Source organism: Apodemus sylvaticus, chromosome 3 (genome assembly GCF_947179515.1).
Source record: "Apodemus sylvaticus chromosome 3, mApoSyl1.1, whole genome shotgun sequence".
Classification (NCBI taxonomy): Eukaryota; Metazoa; Chordata; class Mammalia; order Rodentia; family Muridae; genus Apodemus; species Apodemus sylvaticus.
The window spans coordinates 153,556,634-153,577,152 of NC_067474.1; the positions used below are offsets into that span (position 1 = coordinate 153,556,634).

General features: G+C 53.5%; 1 protein-coding gene across 1 annotated transcript in view; it reads right to left on the minus strand.

Moving 5' to 3' along the window:
* The window catches only part of Igsf21 (immunoglobin superfamily member 21), a 228,002-nt gene that overhangs the window by 958 nt on the left and 206,525 nt on the right, over window positions 1-20,519 (minus strand). The window contains exons 5-8 of the mRNA XM_052175724.1: window positions 10,107-10,222; window positions 6,982-7,456; window positions 869-954; window positions 226-418 (exon numbers count right to left, since the gene is read on the minus strand). Coding sequence (XP_052031684.1) covers window positions 226-418; window positions 869-954; window positions 6,982-7,456; window positions 10,107-10,222 — 870 coding nt within the window. The remainder of the gene's footprint in view (window positions 1-225; window positions 419-868; window positions 955-6,981; window positions 7,457-10,106; window positions 10,223-20,519) is intronic.

The following is a 20,519-nucleotide window of genomic DNA, read 5'->3' on the forward strand; positions in this document are numbered from 1 at the left end:
CCACTGGACTCAGTGAGACGGTGCAACCAACCACCCAGTTTCCCCGAATCTGTCCATGTTACAGCTAGGGAAACTGAGGCCAGCTCAGTGGCCGAGATGTGAACCTGGGCTCTCTCAGATCATAAAGCCATTGTAATCATAATCAATGAGCTGAATGATCTCTGAGACAAATTCAAGGGGCTTCTGTGGACAGCTTTAATCCAGGGTGGTCCCGCGGGTCCCTACCGAACACGATGAGCCGGGTGTGTGTATCAGTGGAGCCCAGTGGGTTCTGGGCCGTGCAGCGGTACATGGAGCCGTTCAGCTCGGCAGGAACCCGCTCCAGCACGAGCTCCTTCCCGTCAAACTCGGCACTGCCGTCCAGGAGGCGGCTGCCCACTCGCGTCCACGTGAACATGGGTTCCGGGAAGACCTCATTCTGCGGGCCAGAGTAGGGAGTAGTGGTCACAGGGAAGCATCTTGCCAACACAGGGAAGGCAGAGGCTTTCCGGATGCTAATTCTCATCAAATGGGCTTCCGGTAGTACCTCGGAACCCCAGCAAGAGGGCTGGGGGCGTGGCTTGTCGGTAGTGTGTTTGCCTTGGACACACAAAGTCCTGGGTTCCATCCTAAGAACCCTATAAACTGTAATGGTGTCTAGCACTGAGGAGGAGGAGGAGCCAGGAAGGTCAGAAGTTCAAAATCATCCTCAGTGAAATAGAGAATTTGAAAACAGCCTGGACCACAAGCGGCTAGCCTCAAGCCCAGAATAAACGCAAAGACAGAAGGTTGATGCATTGCCTCTTGGGAATAGAAGAGCAATCCAGGAAGGCTGGTCCCCATGGCCATCGGGTGCCTCTACCCACCCACCACCCAGAGAGTGGCTGACCTGAAATCCGTGGACTAGGATCCTCACTGTGTCCCCAACTCGGGCTCTGCTGGGCGTCATCACGATTTTGGGTCCTTTGGGAGCAACTGTATCAAGAAGAAGTTCGGGTCAGAAAGGTGTGGTGGGCGGTGTCGGAGAGGGGTGGTGGGCGGGGTCAGAGAGGCATGGTGGGCGGGGTCAGAGAGGCATGGTGGGTGGCTGCATCTGCGATGAGAGGTGGGTAGAACAGAATGGAGCAAGTTCCAGAGGTTGGTGCCCTAGACCAACCTGACTCCAAGGAGTCATGGCTGCCTCCCTCCATATTTCCCACAGTCCTACTGTGTGTCCCACCACAGCCGAGATCTGGGGATTCAACGACACCCACAAGTGCACAGGTGTCACACACCAGTAGGGGGAGGAAGGATCACAACACGACCACTGCCCCTCTGTCCAGCTGAGTTCACAGAGGCCCGGAGAGTGATCTGCCAAAGGTCTAAGAGGGAGGAAGACTCAAGACCAAAATTCAAAATTTAGACTCCTGATTGAGGATCCTACTGCCGTGGGACTTCCTGGAACCGCTGTGGGGGAGGGGGCGGGGCGGGGCGGGGCAGAAGCCACCATCTCCTTCCCTAGCTCGCCTTTGTTCTCCCTGCCTCTGGTCCTCTTATCCCCAGTTTATCTTCCTCAGCTGCTCTGTATGTGCTGAGGTGACGTGATGCCCTGGGTGTCCCTTGCCTGTGGGAGACTGAAGGACTGCATGGATTTCTCTCTCTCTCTTCTAGAGTGGAGAACCCAGGACCACGCATAATGAAGAGGCTCGTCCCGGTCCCTGCAGAGTCAATTACATGCGTTTCCTGACTCCCCGCCCCTCATTAATCCATTTGTTCAGTCATTCAATAGTAATTACTGAGCTGGCCATATGTCAGGCTTTGGAGCAGGGCTGGGAACTAGTAAAGGGGACAGTGATAAAGTCAAGTGTCCCGCAGTTTCTCCTTTAGTGGGAGAGACATTTAATTTGCAAACAGACTCAGCCAAACGGTGGCCAGCGTTGTATGGAGAGGGTCTGAGGCCAGCGGAGGCAGAAGCAGCACACAGCTCACGGAAAGGCAGTGGTCACAGTGTCCCAGAGACAGAAAGCGCATGAGGAATGTTCCAGGCAGGAGGAGCGTCAGGGACATGACGGAAGGTCAACAAGAGAGCTGGCAGGGCGGGAGACAGACTACACTGTCTCCAGGACTGTCTTTCCTGCTTAACAATGCACAACAGAAATCAGAGCAGCAGGCAGATGTGAGCAGGCTCCAGGCCCTGCCAGTCTCACTCTCTGAGAGAAAGACCAAGAAACTGTTAATTAACCGCAAGGAAGACAGACATCTAAAGGGTCGTGTGGGCGGAGGGAAGGGCCCGGCCTGCTGAGAGGGAAGGCTGCTGAGGGGAGGAGATGGTGGCTTCCACTGCCGGGTCCACCTGCCAGCTGTGTGGAAGCAGTGCTGGCCGGGGACGCTGAGCAGATGGAGGGCTTGGGAATGGAAAGGCTCCGCCTCCAAGCCACCCCTTTCCCCTTTATTTATTAAAAAAACACTCCATTTTATCCTAGTTCACCTTTCAGCCTTTAGAGCTTGTCCTACAAGCACAGAAAGGCTTGCTGCCTCTAGCTGCTCTCCCCAGCTGTGGAGGAGGTGGGTTTGCAGAGGGGGAAGCCCCCGGTGTGTGTGTGTGTGTGTGTGTGTGTGTGTGTGTGTGTGTGTGTGTGTGTGTGTGTAGGGTCGCATGGAGCTGCGTGGTCTGCGTCAGTGCCAACCTTAACCAGCAGAGGGCGCTGTAAGGCCTCCGTTGCAGGACAAGGCAGAGCCTGGATAGAGAGGTCTGGAGAGGCTCAGCGCCCAGGGCAACGAGGCAGTAGTGTGCAGCTGACCCTGGGGGTCACAGGGGGAGGCCCCTGGGGGGCAGGCTACATCGTTGTCCCTCTGAGTTCTCATACAGAGGGATGCTTGCAGCAGATGTCCCGGAGCTCCCACCCTCCAGGCTGCCGGAAGTCAGGCCAGCTGCTCCCATCCCCCCACCGCCAGGAAGTCCACTGCAGCTCCCGGCAAGCGAAACCTAGCCCCCGCCTGTTTGGGGAGCCCAACACGGCATGCCGAGCAGATGTGCATCCAAAGTTTTGGTCTTCGCTACTCTCAAGCCCTGGCCTGTAGGAGCTGGAGAAGAGAATGCAGGCCCAGGATCTAGGCCTAGGCCTCTCAGGCTGAGTGGGGTGGAGCATCGGTCTGTCTGTTCATCTGTTCCTCAATTGCCTAAGAGATGCTCTGAAAATAGCCACAGGGAGAGGGTAAAGCCCCAGAGGGAAATTCTGGCTCAAGGGAAGGCCCAATACACCCAACTCTACCCCCACATGCATTCCTGTGGTCACAGTCACATACACACACACACACACACACACACCTGTGTGCACCCATAGCATTCTTCCTGTCTGTGAGGATAGCAGGTGTGGTTTCAAGGAAGAGCTACTCTGGGACTCCTGTGGGATTCTGGGTTTTCACTAAGACAGTCACTTGTCCTTCCAGTTATCATCCATTCACCATCTATCCAGTTTACCTTCCCTTCTACTAACCATCCATCCATCCATCCATCCATCCATCCATCTACCATCCACCCATCTACTAACCATCCATCCATCCATCCATCCACCCAACATTCATCCATCACCCACCCATCTATCCACCATCTACACATCCATCCATCCATCCATCCACCCAACATCCACCCACCACCCACCCATCTATCCACCATCTACTAACCATCCATCCATCCATTCATCCACCCAACATCCATCCATCACCCACCCATCTATCCACCATCCACCCATCTATCCACCATCTACACATCCATCCATCCATCCATCCATCCATCTACCATCCACCCATCTACTATCTATCCATCCATTCATCCACACATCCCCCATTTCCTGTATACATCCAGTCCACCCAACTATCTTTCCAACCAACCTACCTATACATCTGCTATTGACCCCACCTATCTATCTTCCCAGTCACCGGCTCACATGCCCATCCGTCTATGAATTCATCCGACCTCTTCACCATCCTGTCTATTCATCTATCCATCTAGCATATCCGTCCACCCATCTATCTTTCCTGCATGTCCATTCCATCCACCCATTCACCTAATCCATCTTTCCATCTACGCCATCTGTCTGTCCATCCACCCATCCATCTACCCAACTATCCCTCCATGTGTACTTGCTGGGTCACAGGAATGAGATGTTTATCATATTTGAGAACACATGCTGGTTTCCCCGTGGATGGGTACCACTGTACACTACCACGGATGCTGCGGGAGGGTTCCCTGTGGTTGGGTACCACTGTACACTACCACGGATGCTGCGGGAGGGTTCCCCGTGGTTGGGTACCACTGTACACTACCACGGATGCTGCAGGAGGTTTCCTGTTGCTCTGCACACTTGCCAGCATGCGTTATCATCAATTTAGTAGTTACACACACTATCTCACTGAGGTTTTAATCCCTACTTCCCTGATGACGGACACTGTGTTTTAATGCATCCATGGGCGATTTTAAGAGCAGGATGCCGTGGGCTGGAAGTGTGGCTCAGTCGGTGACAGAGCACTTCCTTAGCACACGTTAGGCTCGGGTTTGCTCTGATAGCAAACACTGCCTGCCTCTTGGGGTATCTCTAGTAGGAGCTGCCCGCTTGGCTTTCTAAGAGTCTCTATCTCTCTCTCATTTAATTTTGAGATGAGGCTGTGACAGTCTGGGATTTGTTCCAGCCAGCCAGTCCAGACTGACCCCAGACTACCCAGGTGACTAAGGATGACCTTGAGCTTCTGACCCTCCTGCCTCCACCTCCCAAACGCTGAGGTGACAGCCGCACACCACCATGCCTGGCTTAGTTGAGTTTGCTTTTGGTTTTCTTTTCTTTTGTTGTTTGTTTGAATTTTTGGCATCCTGGGTACCAGGGTTTCACAGAGGACTGGGAGTACCCCTCCCCACCTTACACCTTTGCCTTCCCATTCTCTTAAACAGGTCTTCCTTGTACAAGCCAAAGATCTGAATTTTGATTCGCTCCAACCAACCAATTTTCAATTTTTTCTCTAGTATTTTTTTTCTTTTATGTCTGCTTTAAGGCATGTTGGCTACCTTGGCTCTATAAAGACATTTTTCTCCATTTTGTTCTGGAAGCTTTATGACGCTGGCTTTTACACTGGGGCCTATCAATCATCTCGCGTTAACCTGTGTGTGTGCCAGGCAGGGGCCAGGCCCGCCTCCCCCACACTCGCACTCTCTTGTTCCTCCCGGCCATGTGTTAGAGGACTCTTCTTTACTCTCCGAACAGCCTCAGGGTCCCCATCAAAATCAATTGACTTTACCTGCAGGTCTGTTTCTAGGATCTGTCTCTGTGTGTCAGCCCAGCATCTACACTGGAGGGTCTGGGCAGCTGTTTATCTGAGTTTGGGGCTGATTTATATTGTAAGTAGATCAGTTGGAATGAAAAACAGCATTGGGGGGGGGGACCAGAAACACAAAGACCAGTTTGAAGGCTGTGCTGCACTCCAGGGGTGGATGCGGAATATTTGGATGGGTTGCTGGGAAAGACGGAGAATGGGGGGCCTGGGAAATGTTCTGAGGCTGCGCTGCTGGCCTGGCGTGCGACCTGGACACGAGGAGATCATGAGTAACCCTGAGGCCAAAGGCTTGACCAATGTGAAGAGGGCACTGTCACCACTGAGGTGACTTTCAAGTGCCCACCAGACACAAACCCAGGGAGAGGGGCTTTAAAGAGAGATACAGTCAACTGGACCGGCCAGGCTTCCTGGAGGAAGCGGCCCGTGAGCCACACGGAGCACCCCTCAAAAATAAATGCAGGTAGCCAGGTGGTGGTGGTGGCACACGCCTGTAATCCCAGCACTTGAGAGGCAGAGGCAGGCGGATTTCTGAGTTCGAGGCCAGCCTGGTCTACAAAGTGAGTTCCAGGACAGCCAGGGCTACACAGAGAAACCCTGTCTCGAAAAACCAAAAAAATACAAATAAACAAACAAACAAACAAATAAATAAATAAATAAATAAATGCAGGTGCGAGCAAGGCCTACTGCAGCAGACAAGTCCAACCACTGGTGGCCTGGCTTCAAAGTCCTTGCTGGGTGTTTGAATTCTGTGCCCCAACACCACTCCGGTCACTCCACGGCCTTTCTCAGAATGTGGGGTTCACTCTCATGACTCAATGTGTTCTTGGCTGCAGCCATCAACTGGGCAACACTAAGGAAATGGACACTGGGACTGACTGCCCCAGCTAACTGACCTAGAATGTAAAACGCAAGACCCTCACCTAAAGAAAGGGCACAAGGACGGCGCCCCCAGTGGCCATCAAGGGTACTACAGGGGGTCAAGCTGGGCTCCCAGCTTGAGGTTTAAACCATGTTGGTGGCCTGTTACCTGCCACATTCCACAGGCCAGAAAACAGAGGCCCAGGGCAGGCTAGGTGGAAAGAGAAGTCAGCCCCTGCTCTCACTCTCGCCTCAGGAGTCCTGGCTATCCCGCATGTCCTCGCCTCCCCAGGGTTACAGTGTGACCACCCAGGCCTGTTTCGCAAACATCTGCTGAATTAACAGATGATAATTCAGCATGTGGCAGACAGGCACCCAGAAAACAGCTCTTCTGATGTCCTATGGGAGCTGCAGGGGTCTGCATCGGTTTGGAGGGGTCTTCGGAGAGCTGGCTCAAAGCCAGTCAAAGGCACCTGGCCTTTGGGGTGTAGACGGTGTCAGCAGATAGGGCTTAAGAGCACAGCTCTGCTTTGAGGAACCTAGCAGCTCAGGGCCAGAAGCGTCACTAATCGCAGCCTCAGTTTTGCTCATCTGTAACGAGACTACAAATCAAGCTTCTATTTGTGACGAGCAAATACCCACTGAACACCCACGGGCGTGACCGCCACAAACAGCCCGCTGACCTGGGGACTTCTATTTTCTCCAGTCCAACAAACAACCTTATCGAGCTGACCTGACTCCGTTTTGCTCCCCTCCCCTGGCTCCTCCTCCAGCAGCCCGTGGCCCCCACTGCAGAACTCTTATCTCTGATGGACTGCGGAAGAGCCTGCCAGGTCTTACCCAGCGTGACCTCCGCCTGCATGGGCATGGACAGCGCTGGGTGCTTGACCTCACAGCTGAAGAGGGCCTCATTGTCGATCTGCGGGTTGAGGGTCCAGGTGAGCAGAGCCCGCACCTCCACTGTGCCATCGCTGCCTGGGGTGCGGCTGTGACGCAGGAAGTAGACCGGCTCGGCGCTGTGGACCCAGCGGGGGAACTCCCGGCTCACCACTGTCTCTGGGATGTTTTCCGTGGTGGGCTGCACGAAGAGGCTGGGGTCCTGGGTGAGGCTGCGCGAGGGGCGCTCCGTATAGGGACGTCCAGCCCGGTATTCGGTGTCCAGAAGGGACAGTGACTTTTGCATTTTGGTATCGTCCACGTCTCGGTGCAGAAGGCTGCGGAAGGGCCTGCTGTCCTGCACGGGGCCGGAGCTGGCTGCTGGCAGTTCTGTCAGGGGCACGGCGTCGATCAGCTCCCCATCCCGTTTAAAATAAACCTACAGTTGCAAGCAGGACAGAGTGGGAAAGAGAATGGATGGATGGTTTACCTTGCTGAGCGACTCTCAGAAGAACTTGGGCTTCCCAGTCAGTAGGGGGACGGCCACGCCCACTCCTTTCCCACACGCCCCTGAAGAGCTATGAGCCAGCAGGGCATTGTGGGAATACAAACTTCTCTTGAGAGAGACGGCTCAGCCCAACACCATCATCATTGACAAACTGGGGGGACTTGTAGCCTCGGTTTCTCCACTTGTAAAGAGATATAAGATGATTGATTCTAGGAAGCGATTGGAGGCTTAAATGAAGTCACAGGGGACGTTTGGTTTTAGAGGCCACTTAACTGTCATCTGGGCTCTAGTATGGTTCACTGCTGCCCGGGTGGGGGTGGGGGACGTGGATGAGGAGGAAAGGGGGTACTGGGTGGGAGCAAAATGAGGAGTGAGAAGAGGAAGAGAGAAGAGGTGCGTGCGTGTGTGCCTGTGCATGTGCGCATGCTCGGGCATGTGTATCTGTGTGTGTGTGTGTGTGTGTGTGTGTGCCTGCTCACATTTGGTAATTCAGAGCTGCAAGGCAGAAAACAGGTGCGTGTGTGGGAGGGAGCCAGGTACAGAGAATGAGGCGAAAGAAGATGTCTTCTCGCATTCTCTGCTAATGGGGAATTCAAGTTTTGAGAGGCGGCATTTAATTTAATTTGCTGTCTTCTTATTTTGGTACATGCGCCCGGAAGCCTGTGGGGATTGGGTGTATTTTTTAATAAATCAGATAGATAAATCGATAGGAGCCGGGGAGGCAGAAGAGCAGGAAGCAGCGCGCTCAGGGACTCCAGGGACTCGGCGGGTTTGAGGAGAGAAGGGGAGGGGCAGGGGAGTAGGTAGGGGTGGATGAGGAGGGGTGATACGTGGGTGTGGAGGACCTGTCAGAGTTTAAAACTCTGCAGAAGAATCCTTGGCACATAATGGTCTGCTTTGGGGGTTTTGGCTTTTTTCCCTTCCCCTTTCTTTGCGTTTCTTTTCTTTCTTTTTTCTTTTCTTTTTTTTGAAAAGTGCTTCAAAAGCAGGTTTGTAATTTATATCAAAGAATTGCTTTCAAGTTCTGACGCTCCAGACAGACATAAGATGCCCGGACTGTCAGGGAATGAGAATCTTTTATATAGACAAAGGGGGTTGAAGAGAAGGAAGGGGAGAGGGGGGACAGGGGAAGGGGAATGAGGGGGGAGAGGATATTTTATAACTGTGTCTAAGTGGCAGCGTGATGGTGAGGTGAGATTGGGGTGCTCTCCTGTAGCCCCAGGGCCAGGAAACCCTCCCCTCACGTCTTCCTTCCCCCAGAGGAAAGACCAGCTTCCCTGATTGGGGGGAGGTTGGACGTTCTTAGGGATTCTGAGGGAAAATCTAAAGTCTGGCCTTTAGCATCAGTGGCTCTAAGGCCACCTTTATCAACTGCTTGCTTGGGGCTGCGCTGTGACTAAATTTGCCCACTGAGCCCTGGCCATCTGCCTCCAAGCCTCACTAGCGACCTCATGGCCGTAACCCTGTGCCTGTTCACCCCTGACTTTCAGGGTCTCGTGCCCCTAAACCCTGTGCCCTGGACCCCTACCCCAGACCCCTATGTCTCTGTATCCCCGACCCCTGACCACAGATTGCTGACCCCTGTGCCCTGTACCCTCATTTCAGGCCCGCGTGTCTCTGTGCCCCATCTTGCTCCTGCACCCTGCCAAAGGACATCTCTATACCTGTCCACTCCTCTACCCCAGACAGTTCACTGGGGTCCCAGGCTCAGATCTTCGGGTCCCACCACTGGCCTATGCATGAGAAACAGCCGTGTTGGGAAGGTGAGGACCACTCACCAGTCCATCTGAATTCTAACTGCAGGTCCTCATTGTCCGAGCTGTACCCTCCCACCGCCGCCATCTTGCCAAATCCAAGAAATTTGGGAAACTCATTGGGTAGAGGACTAGAATATTATTAAGATGCCCACACTAGAAGCCCCCCCCCCACTGTAGCTCGGAGACTCTGATGTGGTTGCACAGGGGTGCTTCCGAGAAACTTGAGGGATCCGTGAGGTTTCATTGGGCAATGGCTGGGTCAAAAGGGTCCCGTAGCTTCTGAGGTATGGATGGGGTCCAGCTCCTCGGCCCTTATACCAGAAGCAAGAAGGGGAGGGGCACCTGGCCAGGGTGGGTCCTGGGGAATTGGTGTGGACAGAAGCAGGGCTCAGACCAGGTACCCTGGGTGCCTCCCCTCCCCCTGACTGAGCACCCAACTCTGTCTCCCCCCCCACACCCCTTCTCTCTCACACTCTCTCTTTCCTCTCTTCCTTCTGGGGAGATTTCCTGTGAAGCCCACGGAGGCCCAGAAGGAGCAGCTTGCAGCATGAGGATAAGACTTGGGTCCCTTTTCTGTGGAAAATATCAGGAGAATATGGCGAAGTCGCCTATCTCTCCGTTCTTTGTTCCCCATTCGTTCTCCTTCAGTATCTAGGAGGGGTGTACCGGGTGCTGGGCACTCCCAGAAGCCACCCTGACTATGAGGATCTAGGATGGCAGGATGGGACAGGCCACTTCCTTTCTGGGCACAGAAGCGGTGCCCCCAAAGAGGCTCAGGGAGCAGGAGTGTTGGCATCCTGAGGGCAGGGCCCCCAAGTACTTACTGTGGGCGCTGGTTTCCCTCCTGATACGATGCAGACCAGTGTGAAGTTCTGAGCCTGGTACCGGCTGAAGGGGGCAGGGGAGTCAGCAGCCACGACTTCGATGGAGGTGGGAGGAGCTTCCGAAGGGAAGGACAGGAGATAGTGACTCAGTTGGGGGGACTCAGAAAGACTTCTACACCAGGCGGGGCTGCAGTATTTGAAGGTGATGGGGAGCATGGGGTCCCTTGCTGGGGACACCAGAGTAGGGCCCTGCTTCCTGAGACTTTTAGTTCAGAGAAAGAAATACGGGGCACTGGAGAGGCCGCAAGGATTGGAGTGGTAAGGGTATCCCGCGCCCCAGGAGGCATCCTAGAAAAGGCATCCAAGTGCAGAAGGGAACCGCGCCCCAGTGGTCCTGGGGAGTCACTGCCACTGGGCTGTGATGGGCAGTAGCAGCAGTTGAGAGGAAGGCAGAAATAGCACAGGCAAAGACCCAGCGGGACTGGAGTGGGGGAGGGGCAGCCGAGCTGGGTACTGGTGTTGTCCCAACAGCTAGGAAACCAGGGCAGTGAGTCTTAGGCGCTCGACTTCTGGGCTGGAGTCAGCCCCAACCTGTGCAGGCGACTATGACATTTTCAGGAATTTTGCGAACCAGCTGTTAAACTGTTATGAACTTAAACAGGTCCCCGTGGGTGTCTTTACGCCATGATAGCAGCAACCCCGGCCACAGAGGAGGCCTCCATCTCCCCTCCTCTGCCTTCAACACCGCCCTCTCTCTTCCCCGGGAAACCTGGAAAGCCCTGTGACCGGCTCACCACAGACTAAGAGTTTTCTCCCTTCTCCTGCGAGTAGTGGGCGTCGGCATTTTTGTCCAGGCTCCGCCCACAGTTACTTGGCAACAGCCAGGTGTGCCTGACTCACTATAAGAGAGGGTGCTCGCCCTCTCCTATACCTCCTGCTCTCTGGTTCCCCCCGCCCATTCCCCTCCTCCATCTCTCTCCACATGTTCATAGCCGGCCTCCTCTCTCTCAACTCCACTCCCCATGCTCTGAATAAACTCCATTCTACACGATTCCATTCTATACTAGTCCGTCGTGTGGCTGGTCCCTCGGGGAAGGGATGCCTCAGCATGGGTCCCGCGGCGCCACCCACTTCCCTGACACCAGACTACACATCCACCAAACATATTGCTTCTCTCTTTACCCTTTTATAAAACACAACGAGGGTCTACTGAACGTTTTAAGAGAATGCAGGGACAGAGGGGTGACCTCATTTTGAGGAGCTAGAAAGAACTGAAAGGGCTTAAGCTAAACCCACGGTGTTTCTCATCCGAAGTCTCGGCACCAAATGAGGGGACTTAAAAAGGAGAGAATGGGGGGTCAAGGGAGTGTGGCGGTGTGGAGGAAGGGGGTGCCCCAGGCGGGCCCCTGTTCAGGCACCTCTTCTCCCTCAGGGACCACACACACACAGGCATGGTATAGAATAGTTTATTCAGAATAGGGGATGGGAGTTAGTGGTAGAGAAAGGCAAAGAGAGAGAGAGAGAGAGAGAGAGAGAGAGAGAGAGAGAGAGAGAGAGTAGAGAAGTGGAGTGGAGTGGAGGCCGGCCATGACCACATGGAGAGAGGGGGAGGAGAGCCCCAGGGGCAGAGAGGTGAGAGAGTGTGGGAGAGCGGAGAGCAAAGAGAGAGAGGAAAGGCAAGTAGCCCCTCTTATAGTGGGCCAGATCTCTGGGGCGGGGCATACCTGGCTATTGCCAGGTAGATGTGGGGTGGAGCTTAGACAGAATACTAACAAGCACAGTGTGGGCTTTTGCTAGACAAGACAGCGCCATAGACTCCACGGGCTAGGAATGAGCTAAGGATGCTACTACTTCAGAGTCGTCCGGAGCTGAGGCTTCTCTCTCCCTGAAACCCTGCTTACTGTGGACGGCAGCCTCCCTCTCACCCCATCCCCTCCTTCCTCTCCTTCCCCTCACCGCAGTTCAGTCACCATCATCCTCCTGTCTTGGGGACATTACCACACTGCGAGCCTCTGACCTCTCTTTAGTGAAATGGGAAGAGCGCTCAACAGATGTGGCCGTGGGACGGAACTCTTGAACTAGAGAATCCGCGGGGCTTCAAGCTGAGAATTCAACCCGAAGATGATTCCTTTGCTGTGATTTCCCGACCTCTGCAGGAGGCGCCATCTTTGAACTCAGCTTGGGGCTGGCAGTCCATTCTGGCTTCCCTGGCCCTGGGCCTCTGCGCACCACGGTCGGTCGGGGAGCGGGTCGGGCGGGCAAACAACAAACAAAAGATGCTGGAGACCTTGCCTTCCTGCAGGGGGTTTTCACCCCAGTTGAGTTTAATTAAGTTCACTGAGCATTTCCCGACACCCGCCAGGTGTGGGGCTCAGTGCCAGCGGCCTGCTGCAGGCATCCAGCGAGGAGGGAGACGAGCGCGCAGAGAAGCCGGTGTGCTGGGGGCGGGTGCAGCGAGCGAGCGAGCGCGGGGCTGCTGTGTTTTAGGACCCAGAGAGAGGGGGCCAGGTATGAGCCATTGCCTCGTTCAGGCAGCCACACATGCTGGGGGGCAAGAGAAGGGAAGCCGATCGAGCGGGGGAGGGGGGCTTGGGAGAACAATAGACGGAGAATTGTAATTAAGTGGAAGATGGCTCAAAACAGATGGTAAGTCGGGTAGGAACTGGGAGAGCGGAAATGCACACCAGAACACTTCAATTACCCAGAAGTTGCAAACTCCGCAGTGTAACTTTTTCCTGCACCACTGAGGAGGGGATCAGGGACAGCCCAGCCCAGCTTCTGTGAGCTGCTGACTCCAGCCTCACCGTTGGCCTCCCTGGGGGTGTGCTATTCCCATTCTCCAGATGGGGAAAAAGAGGTGTGGGACCAACCCGGCTTATGTAGCCAGCATGAGGTAGAGCTGTGATCTGAATGGTGGCAAACCAGTTTAGCAAGGTTTCCCTGTGTAGATCAGGCTAGCCTTGATTTTTTTTTTTTCCGAGACAGGGTTTCTCCATGTAGCCCTGCCTGTCCTGGAACTCACTCTGTAGACCAGGCTGGCCTCAAAGTCAGAAATCCCCCTGCCTCTGCCTCCCAAGTGCTGAGATTAAAGGCATGTGCCACCATTGCCTGGCCTAGCCTTGAATTCTTAATGATCTATTTATCTCTCCCTTTGTGTGCTGAGATTTAAGGTTGTGCTACCAATGCCTGGTCTGGAGCCTAGTCTCACTTCACTCAGTCAGCTAACCTTCAAAGGGACCCGCATCTGTCAGTACCTTTCAGCTGCTGAGAGTTCCCGTTCCCTGGCACCCTGCAGCATCTCCAGAGGCCGGGTGGTTCAGTTTCCTTGGGAACTGCTTCTAGTTCTGTTGCTCCAGAGGCTGAGGACCCTCCTGTCAGTCAGAATTGAGCATAAAACCCTGCCCCCTAGGCTTACTGTGTGCATCCCCCACACCTTTAGTGTCCCCCGAAAGGTTTCCATCCTTACTTCCTTCTGCATCTCCATCCCTACCTCCATCCGCCGCCATCTCCATCTTCAGCCTCATCCCCAACGCCACCTCTACCTCCACCTTTGTCATCACTTCCCATTCTCATCCACATCGTCATCTCCAAATTACACTAAAGTACATCCCCCAGAATGCTGAAGGGCCTAAAAGGGCAAGTGGACCCTTCAAAATCCCCCACCCCGCCCTGTGTTACTGTATTAGCTAATTTTCTATTGCTGAGGTAAAACACCACGATAAAGACAACTTATAAAAGAAAGCATTTAATTTAGCTTACGGTTCTAAAGGGTTTGAGTCCACTGTGGCAGAAAAAAGGCATGGCAGGAGGAACAGCCAAGAGCTCACATCTCAAACCCCAAGCAGGAGGCAGAGGGCACACTGGGAAGGGCAGGAGGCTTTGGAGACCACATAGCTCACCCCCAAAGACACATCTCTTCCAACAAGGCCACACCTCCTAATCCTTCCAAACAGTTCCACCAACTAAGCCACACCTCCTAACCCTTCCCAAACAGTTCCACCAACTAGGCCATACCTTCTAATCCTTCCCAAACAGTTCCACCAACTAGGCCACACCTCCTAATCCTTCCCAAACAGTTCCACCAACTAGGCTACACCTCCTAATCCTTCCCAAACAGTTCCACCAACTAGGCCACACCTCCTAATCCTTCCCAAACAGTTCCACCAACTAGGAACCAAGTACTCAGACATGAGTCTACAGGGGCCATTCTCATTTAAACCTCCACAGTCAAGGTCACCCAGGTCACCCTGAGGAGAAGCTGCCTGAGAGAACTCCTCAAGTAATACATGAGCCGGTGACTACATGGTACCTGACATGCCCTCCCGTCAGGGGAATGAATGCTGCTGGCTGGCTTCATTTTTGCTGTGCTAGTGAAGGACTCTAGAACCTCCTGCTTGCTTGCCAAGTGTCCCAGCCCTGAGCTGCACATCCATCCCCACATCATTAAGAAGAAGGGAGGAGGCTTAGGATAGACTGTGGGCTCTTGAGGTTCAAAGACCAGCCGCATTACAGGTAAGCTGTGTGACCTTGGGCAAATTACTTAACCTCTCTGTGTTTCCTTGCCTACAGAATGGAAATAAAGGGGCTTGTGGAGATCCAATAAGTGGGACCAGCAAATATTTTGGAAGTGTCCCCAGTAGAGCAATAGCTGCCCTTGCTGGTGGCCCTCCCTGCTAGTTTTCTTTGTTTTAGGCTACTTGCCAGGAACTGGGAGGGATCAAGTCTGATCTCTACTTGCAGTTTAGCAAGACCAGGAAGTGACCAACATTTGCACCTATGACCACAATAGGCACCTGTACCCTGTAGCATGTGAGCACCCCAAATGTTGCATGTTCAAGTTCACATGTAGTATTAAAAAGCACAACAAATGTCTGTCTGTTGTCTGTCTCTTTCTTTCTTTCTTTCTTTCTTTCTTTCTTTCTTTCTTTCTTTCTTTCTTTCTTTCTTTCTTTCTTTCTTTCATGTTTTGGAGTGCTCTATCTGCATGTTCACCTGCAGGCCAGAAGAGGGCATCAGATCTCATTACGGATGGTTGTGAGCCACCATGTGGTTGCTGGGAATTGAACTCAGGACCTCTGGAAGAGCAGTCAGAGCTCTTAACCATTGAGCCATCTCTCCAGCTATGAGCACACCAAATTGCAGAGGCATAATTTTAAAAACTACTTTGCAAAAGGGCTAGAGATAAAGGCTTAATGGTTAAGAGCAGTGGATGCTCCTCCAGAGGACTTGGGCTCAATTCCCAGCCCCAACATGGTGGCTCACAAACATTTAATCCAGGCCCAGGGGATATGATGCCTTTGTCTGGCCTCCATAGACACCAGGCACTGACACTGTACTAAGGCATGGATGCAGGCAAAACATCTTTACACATAAAGTAAAAATTTAAAATAAAAACCGGTTTAGATATTACCACTGATATTTTATTTTGATTTTGTTAATGGTATAACATTTTAGATATATTAGGTATAAACATGAGCTTAAATTCAGTTTGCTTTTATTATAATTTATTTTACCTTCTTCCATGTGCTTACTGGAAGACTTACAGACTAGTGCTGTCCACAGTGTGTCTGTTGGGTAGCTCTCGGCGAGCCTTCCCATTTTACAGGTGAACACTCTGAGGTCAAAGATTCAGAGATCTGCTTACTGCAAGTCAATAGCAGAGCCTCAGCAGGTACCAGCCCTCAAGATTCTGGAAGGTCTTTTGGACAACACATATTCCTCCTCCCCCACTGCCCAGCACACATGGTGCACATGCATACACATATACCTGTGCATGCACACACACTCACACTCATGAACACACAGAGAGACCCACATATTCATTCACACACACACACACACACACACACACAAATGCACACAGAGAGGCAAACATACTCATTCACACAGGACACTAATCCACACCACACACACACACACACACACACACTCCAAGTCGCGCCCACGCGCACGGTTGCACGTGAACACACACATGCATGTACACAGATGCACACACCGACACAGCCTGTGCTAGAGCCCGGCTCCTGACCACACAGAGCCTGACTGGAAGCCGCGCTCCTCCCCACCGGGCATTTCTGAGCAGGTGTGAACAGATAACTCAAGTTTGTAAGAGCGCAACGGTTGTGTGGACAATGACAAATGGGACCTCCTAGCATCCGCGTGGCCAGCCAGAGCTTCACACACTCTGCCCACCAGCATCTCCCGGGCACCGTGTCCAGGAAGAAAGGAACTCTCCATTCCGCCCTCGTCGCCCCTTGGAAGGCTGAGCGCAGCCAGTCAGCGAGCTGTTTCCACTTGGCAACGCTGGCGGCTTACTGCTGGGTCCCTGCTGCGCATGCGTCACCGTCTCCACCCAGGCCTGCGTCCTAGATAGGCCCGTAGGCTCATCGCCTATGTCCTTCCATCCAGGGTCTCCCTCAGTGTATCTTCCTCCAGACCCCATTCTGCACGTCTACCCATCTTCATCCTTGCCTCTGTCACCCTCAGCCCCTTCCCTGCCTCCATCTGAACTTCCAGCCTCCTCCAGGCCCCGCCCCCACCTACACCCCTTCTTCCATCTCCACCTTTACCTCCCTCCCCTCCTCTGTCTCCCCGTTGGCCTCCACGCCCATCCCATCTCTTTTATGAGACAGTCTCGTGAAGCCAAGCCTCAAGTCTCAATACACGTGAGGTAATGCTAGATTTATAGGATGCTGGGGAATCAAACTCAGGACTCCAGGCAAGCTAGGCAAGCACTTTACCAATTATGTTACATTCTTAAATCTCCGCCCTCCCCACCCTTTTTTTGAGACAAGGCCTCACTATGTAGCTCGGGGTGGCCTGGAATTACTATGTAGACCCATACTGGCCTTGAACTCACAGAAATACCCCAGCCCCGCCCCTCTTCAGCCCCGCCCCCCGCCCCGCCTACTAAATTCTAGGACTAAAGGAGCTCACGCTGTGCTCAGTTCCCAACTACAGACAGTCTTAGCTCCTCTCCACCTCTATGACTATCCCCATCTCCTTCCTTCTCCCAACTCTGGCCTTATTTATTTCTAATTCTCCCCACCCCAACCCCCACCCCACCCTGCATTTGGATTTCCTTCCGGATAGGTCTCCATCAGGGTCAAAACCGAGCAGCCTTTTATGTGTCCTTGGCCTGAGAGTCAATCTCCATTCATTCAAAGACAGCCAGCTCGGGGCACAGCCTACAGGGCATCCTTGGTAAGAAAAACCCAGTTCGATGGCAGGTTCCGGAGTGGGGCCTCCTCGCTGTGATCAGCCGTATCCAGGCCGTGGGATTTCTCACTCAGCTTCTTCCCGCACCTCTGCTGTGTCCACTGGACGGCGGTGCCCAGAGCTCCCAGCAGCCCTTGCGGCGGGGTGTCTTTCAGACGCGCTGTATGTAACCAACCCCCTTACACCTATAGACACTGCTCTGAAGCCCCACCCCACCCACAACCGCCCAGCCTGCAGGCTTTCTGACTGACTTCTCGCTTTGTCTTAAGAGGAGAGACCTGCTTCTGGAAGTTTCTTTGGCTAATTCTGTGTGCAGCTGTCAAGGGCACAGCAGCTGCCAACCAGACACCGCCACACAGCCCAGCTAACCTCTGTCGCCCCGTCCCACTGTCACCGAGGGAGGTAAGAAGTGACGTCATTTTATGCTCCGCAAGTCATACTGATGGAGCATGGTGACTGACGGTCGGTGATCCGTTTTGTGAAATTAACCCTGAGATACGGCCCGTCTGTATCTTGCAAGTGGAAGTTTGTTTCTGGCTGCGTAACTCACTTCTGAAATGGTGCAGCCGCAGGCACAGCTCTGAAAATGATCTAGCAGTCTTTGCAGTTTGGGGACCCAGAAAAGGAACGTCCCTAGGTCTGTCCAGCTGTGCCCCGACCCCGTCAGGGTTTAATTCTCCCCAAGAGCTCACCCCCCTTATCCTGGTGCACCCACGTTTACAAAGACAGGGCTGAGCTCCGCACTCAGATCAGGTGTCAAGATCTTTGCCTTGGCGCTTTGGACCAATCGGCTGCCATCCCCCGTCCTCAGCCTTTCATTCTGAGAAATGGGTTGAATCGGACACATTTGCCAGCATCCCAGCTCCCGGGTGGTTTGTTTGTTGGTTTGTTTGTTTTTGTTTTTTCTGGTTTTTTTGTTTTGTTTTGTTTTTGCAAGAAACATGAGCAGAAACCCCTTAGGAGAATTCGAAATGCTGCACAGACAGAAGGACTGTTTAACTCTCTTCTCCAGCGCCCTTTCTCTGTGCCTCCCAGGAGCGCCATTGTGTTCAGGGAGGGGCCCTCAGGTCTCTCAGGGCTTCCTCAGGGAAGGTGCTGAGCCTGCTGCAGCCGAGGATCGTTTATCACGGGAAGAGCATCAATTAGATTCGGGGGAGGGGCGGGAAGAAGGAATGGACAAGTTCAAAATTATATTATTTGCAAAAAATCCATTCTCCCTCTCAGCGTGCCTGCTCCATCGACTGACTTCCTTTTCAGTCAGGCCCTGGTCATTATGCTGGATTTCAAACACCGGAAAAAGTAGGCCTCTAATATAAGTGTCCATGAATACAAATGTCCCAAGAAATGACCTTCATTTCTTTGATTTCTTGATCTTGTGTCTCTGAACCTTTCTCGTCCTTTCTAGAGTCTCATTTTGCTTCTGGGTGTCACTCAACACAACGCCTCTTCCAGGAAGTCCTCCCAGCTACCGCGGCTGGAGCAGCCCAGCCCAGCCTCCCCGCCTCACTCACCCCACCTGACTGAATCTCCTCGCTCAAGGCTGTCCTCAGATGTGGCCTCCTCAGACATCCCTCCAAACCTGGCAAGGCCTTTTCTCTGGGTCCCCCTCACACATCTTCTTTCTCTGACCCGAGTCTGCCACTGCTTCTCCTCACTAGGCTGAGCTTGCTGGACGCTGGGGTCCGTCCATCCTCTTCATCCCGGCCTCAGACCTCAGGCAGTCTGCCACACAGGAGCTCAAGTCCCATTCCTGTTTGTGTCCCTCAGAGGACACCAGACAGGCTGTGACAGGGACCCCAGGAGGCCCTGTAAATGCCCTGGGCTGGCCTGTCTTTAGTTCCAGTCTTCTGTATCAGGTACCTGTCACCATGCTCCAGACACACAGAGCTTCCTCCCTCCTTCTCCCTTCCTTCCTTCCTTCCTCCCTCCCTCCCTCCCTTCTTTCCTTCCTTCCCTTTCTTCCTAACTTCCTTCCCTCCCCCTCCCTTCTCTGGCTCCTCCCTCCCCTCCCTTCTTTCCTCCTGTGGTGGTGTGTATATGCATGCGTGACCCAGGAAGTGGCACTATTTGGAGGTGTGGCCTCATTGGAGTGGGTGTGAAGTCAATCTTCTCCTAGATGAAGATGTAGAACTCTCAGCTCCTCCTGCACCACGGTCTGCCTGGATGCCCCTGCCTTGATGATACTGGACTGACCCTCTGAACCTGCAAGTCAGCCCCAATTAAATGTTGTCCTTATCAGAGTGGCCTTGGTCACGGTGTCTGTTCACAGCAGTAAAACCCTCACCAAGACACCTCCTTCTCACCCTCCCTTCCTTAAGCACCTTGAGCGAAGGAGTCTTATCTCCTCCTTACACACAGGATCACTCAAGAAATGTTTGTACCACAAATGAGTAGGGAGGGACCTCGGTGTCACACCCTCCAGTCCCTGTCCCATCTAAAAGGGTAGAAATCTTCACTCTCTCTCTTCCCCAGTGACATTTCTCACAGAGGTGGATCCCACCAATGAAGAAAGGGGAGCGGAAGGGGAAAACCCCAAGTCCCTTGCAGGAGCAGGACAAGTTCCCCACATGGAGCCGTGAACAGGAGCGAGGCGACAGGGCCACAGAGACAGAGCCGGACCCTCACTGTGAGTCGGAGCGTGGCTGTGGGATCCCTGTACTAAGGCAATGACTGGATGAGAGAGTCTGAGGCCATCCTTGGCAGCATGGACATCTTCTATTCCTGGGGTCCTAGGCACCCCAAGATGGGGACCTCTGCGGGCTAAGCAGGAGTCCAGCCATCGAGGATCACCTGCTGTCCTGAGCCTGCTCTGTGGAAAGTGGCTGGCAGAGCCCTCTCACCTGCCTGCCCCTCCCTGCCAGCTGTGACTGGTGATAAACAGTTCAGCTGGAAACTTTGGCCAACTGCTCTGGAGAGCAGGGTCCCCCAGGGGAGTGTGGTGAGCCACTAAATGTGTGCTGGTGAGGCAGGTGGGGGAGGGGAAGAAACACTCCCACACTCCAGTGTGGATCTGGACTGCCACCTCGCTGCTCTTTTGACCTGTGCGTGTGCGTATGCGTGTGTGTGCGTGTGCGTGTGTGTGTGTGTGTGTGTGTGTGTGTGTGTACAGTTGTGCCATGTATGTATGAGGAGGTCAGAGGACAATTTGAGAGTTTGTTTTCTTCTTCCTCCTCCTGTGAGTCTTAGGGTTTGAAC